Source organism: Mus pahari, chromosome 15 (genome assembly GCF_900095145.1).
Source record: "Mus pahari chromosome 15, PAHARI_EIJ_v1.1, whole genome shotgun sequence".
Classification (NCBI taxonomy): Eukaryota; Metazoa; Chordata; class Mammalia; order Rodentia; family Muridae; genus Mus; species Mus pahari.
This window is the reverse complement of record NC_034604.1, coordinates 75,391,575-75,396,012: the sequence shown is the minus strand read 5'-3', so window position 1 is coordinate 75,396,012 and position 4,438 is coordinate 75,391,575. Positions and strand designations below refer to the sequence as shown.

The window sequence follows — 4,438 nt, the reverse complement described above, 5'->3', positions numbered from 1 at the left end:
TCTGTTTCTGTTTCTGTTTCTGTTTCTTTTTCTTTTTCTTTTTCTTTTTCTTTTTCTTTTTCTTTTTCTTTCTTTTTCTTTTTCTTTTTCTTTTCTCTGTGTGTGTGTGTGTGTGTGTGTGTGTGTGTGTGTGTGTGTGTGTGTACTGGGGAATAAGACCTAGAACCTGTGAACTCTAGGGCAAGTTTTATCCTTTCAGATAAATCAATTAGAAATGATTGATAATTTATCTGAGTCTTTGCCCTTTGAAAATAATGCTTTTCCTGTAAAGCAGGAGAAGTGTATGCATTAGGGCTCAATTGTTTGCTTTGTCATGATGAGCAGGGACACAGGACCTCTCTCAAGTGATGACTTCGCAAGGCCTTGTGTCCACGTCGACGGGCCCACATGAGATCACCCTGACCATCAACAACTCCAGTCTCAGCCAGGTCCTAGCCCAGGCCGCTGGCCCCACGGCCTCCTCGTCCTCGGGCTCCCCACAGGAGATCACTCTGACCATCTCTGGTTAGTAAGTTCACACTGTGGATATCTTTCAGCCCACAGCTTAAGGCCATCTTGTATGTGTCTTTTTCAGCACTGGGTTTGCATGAAGACATTGTATTTCATTTATCTGGCAGGTTCAAATCTAGTGAAATCTAGTATCAGAAGCAAAAAATGGTTTCTTACGTGACTTTCTGGCTCTGTAGTATTGATGGGGTGATTAATGTTTAGGGTTGGCTACTTTTGCTGTTGTTTTTGTTTAGCAACTAAAGAACAGGTAACTTCCTTATTCTTATTCTTGTTCCTGTTCTGTATACTAAAGGAATATCACTCATTTGAGCTGTGCACAAGAACAAATTTTCAAAATGCCTCCATGGTGTCACCTACCCTTGGATCTTTAGAACACTGCTAGGATTGTGTAGAAAGTTACAAATAGGGTAGAACATTGAGAAACATTGATAAAGAAATTGATGAATACTATTTGCAATAAAGTACACTTGACATTAACAAGTCACCCTAATGTTAGCCGCTGGCCTAATGTCAGCCCCTCCTTGCTGCACCCCCTGTTCCTCTGGCTCGCTCTGGCTTGGGCAACATGGGCCTGGTATGGCTTGTCCATGTGGTTCCTTGCTCTCAGCCTTCAGTCCTTCATGCAAACTAAGTCTTTCTTAAAAAAATATAAGATCCAATGTTTTATGTAGCCCAGGCCCACCTCAAACTCACTGTTGAATCTCTGATCATTCATTCTCCTATTGCCTCCGCAGTGCAGAGAGGGTAGGCACACGCCACTGTGCCCAGTATACTAGTCTTTTTGTTGCTGCTGTGATAAAGTATGACCAAGGCAACTCACAAGGAAACGTTTATCTGGGTTTATGGGTCTGGAGGGAGAGTCCATAAAGACCGGTGAGGCATGGCAGCAGGAACAGGAGCAGGAGAGGGCTCATCTCGTCTGCACAAATGAAACACACAAGAGTGACCCGAAGTGGGGTGAGGCTGTAAACTTCTCAAGCCTTCCCCCAGTGACCTGCTTTCTTCAGCAAGGCTGCACCCTCTAAAGTCTCTACAGCCTTTGCAAACAGCGTACCCAGTGGAGAAGAAGGATTGGAATACAGGAGCCTAAGCGGGGAGGGGCATTTCTGTTTCAAAGCATCACCTCCAGGGCGCACAGTGCGTGCCAGGCAGGCAACTGCACCCCCAGCCCAGATGGTGTCTAACAGCGACTTTAAGGTCTCATGACCGCCGCACAGCACTGCACTTACAAGCGAAAGCATTTCACCAGAGATCCTGCTTACTTCCTGTTGTGAAGGAGAAAGCATCTAAGTTTCATTTGGAACACATGGAATAATGGCAGCAAACTGCCAGACCAGTCCAAGGCTGTGGTCTTTAGTTTCAGTGAGATTTCCACAAAAATTAAGAGTGGAACTGAGATAAAGCATATGAATAAGGAAATTAAAAAGTAAAAACTTTAAAATCAGGATGGTCTTACTTCTGAAAGATGCACCATGCCTTTCAGCAGCTGCAGAACAATGAATGAACATGAGCATTGGGTCTCATGACTCAGTAACCCTCCTCTTTTGATCATACATTCTGAGTTTCAGTGTTACAGATATAGAAGGGTAGTGGTGAAAAGCTGGGTTATTGAGAACTTTAAAAAAAAATACACAGAATTCTTGCTTATAGCTTAGAAATCAAGTTCTTTGCTTTTGTATTTCCTATTTTTCTATAGTTGGTTATATTCTTACACTATTGCTTATGGGTATTGTAAAAGAGTAGCAGTTTATAACATTAAGTATTTCTTTTTTAACTTAAAAGGTTTGTTGTATGAGACAATTTCTGGTTGGCTACTCTGAGTTTTGCGTGCCACTTGTCGAAAGCATCTCAATGCCATACACACTGTCACTTGTTTTATATAGTGCACGGTATGATATGTGGTGAACAAAATGTTATTTAAGTTGGGCAGATTTTGAACCAGTAGCAGATGTTTCTTTAGGAGCAAGCATGCTGATGAGCAGTGGGAAGATACGGGCAGGAGGCAGTCAGCACAGGGAAGATACGGGCAGGAGGCGGTCAGCACTGGGAAGATACGGGCAGGAGGCGGTCAGCACNGGCGGTCAGCACTGGGAAGATACGGGCAGGAGGCGGTCAGCACAGGGAAGATACGGGCAGGAGGCGGTCAGCACTGGGAAGATACGGGCAGGAGGTGGTCAGCACTGGGAAGTTACGGACAGGCAATCAGCAATGGGAAGATATGGACAGGAGGTGGTCAGCACTGGGAAGATACGGGCAGGAGGCAGTCAGCACTGGGAAGATATGGGCAGGAGGCGATCAGCACTGGGAAGATACGGGCAGGAGGCGGTCAGCAATGGGAAGATACGAACAGGAGGCGGTCAGCAATGGCATGCTCTGCGTTGGTGAGTCTGGAAGCTTGTTGGTACCTGTGACCTGTGACTGGTCTGATGGAGGAAATGGCAGCATTGTGGTATCAAACTAGGCAGGCATGTGGCTGTGACATTAGAATATCTATTAACAACTGTGACAGATAGTATAATATCTAGGTAAAGAGCTAGCTAGAATTTCATAAATGAACTTGTAACTTTAATTTTTTCAGAACTTCTTCTTTTTTTTTTTTTTTTTAAAGATTTATTTATTTATTATATGTAAGTACATTGTAACTGTCTTCAGACACTCCAGAAGAGGGCGCCAGATCTTGTTACGGATGGTTATGAGCCACCATGTGGTTGCTGGGATTTGAACTCCGGACCTTTGGAAGAGCAGTCAGGTGCTCTTACCCACTGAGCCATCTCACCAGCCCCTTTTCAGAACTTCTTAATGATGGTTCTTAAATGCCTTAAACTTCCTTGTAGCCCACCACCTACTAGAGGTATTGGGAAAGAAAGGATATGGGGAAGTGGACCTGTTTAGAAATGGTTCCTCAGAGCAGCCCCTGTCTGTGTCGTCTGGAAATTAGCAGTTCAGTTTCCAGGTTAGCAGAGTCAGCTCAGTCCGTTTGCAGACATGCCACAGATACAGCAGCAGTCCTGTTTGGTAGAGTCAGGACAGCAAACGTGAATCAGCAGTGGTGGCACTATTTAGCAGAGCAGCCAGGCCTTAGCCTCGGCTTTGCCTCTCTCAGGGAAGTGAAGCTCAAAGATGTGAGGCTCAGAAGCACTGCACAGCTTGCTCTCTAACAAGCCAAGCTCAGTCTCCGTTACTGCCCTTCAAGTCCTTTTTGAGCTCTCCAAACATCATGTGTCTTCCACATGTCATCTCAACATGTTTCTTGCCTTACTTAGCATGCATGTCTGTCTCAGCTGACATTACTCTGCCAAGCAGAAGCAGAAGCAGCAAGAAACTGCAGTAGACCACCACAAGTTTTTTGGTACGTGTTTATGGCGTCCCAATAAATGCAGCTCAACTACTCAACGTAAGGTGGACCAGGACATGTGTGTTGTTAGCAAAGAATCCTTCATCATGTGTCCTTTCATGTGCTTGCTTTAGCAGAACATCCTGTCTCCTGTCTTCTGCTTCAGTGAAACTTTCCTTCATGTGTTTGTCCCAGCAAAAAGCATCATCCAAATAACCTTAGGTTCATTTCAGGAGCTAGACTGCATTCTGAGGCTGAGCATTGTAGTGTGTCTGTAATTCTAATACTCTGCAGGCTTACTGTCACAATGCACTGGGCCAGAAACAGTAAACGCTTTCTTTCTTTCCACAATTTCAGAACTAATTTTCTTTCTTTCTTCTTCTTTCTTTCTTTCTCTTTCTTTCTTTCTTTCTTTCTTTCTTTCTTTCTTTCTTTCTTTCTTTCTTTCTTTCTTTCTTTCTTCTTATTTCTTTCTCTTTCTTCTTCTTTCTTTCTTCTTCTTCTTTCTTTCTTTCTTTCTTTCTTTCTTTCTTTCTTTCTTTCTTTCTTTCTTTCTTTCTTTCTTTCTTTCTTTCTTTCTTTCTTTCTTTCTTT

At 43.6% G+C, this 4,438-nt stretch overlaps 1 protein-coding gene across 2 annotated transcripts in view; it reads left to right on the top strand.

Annotated features, from left to right (window-relative positions):
* The window catches only part of Znf236 (zinc finger protein 236), a 104,978-nt gene that overhangs the window by 79,631 nt on the left and 20,909 nt on the right, over positions 1–4,438 (top strand). For both annotated transcript variants that reach the window (XM_021214523.2, XM_029546912.1), the window contains exon 25: positions 325–504. In XM_021214523.2, coding sequence (XP_021070182.1) covers positions 325–504 — 180 coding nt within the window. The remainder of the gene's footprint in view (positions 1–324; positions 505–4,438) is intronic.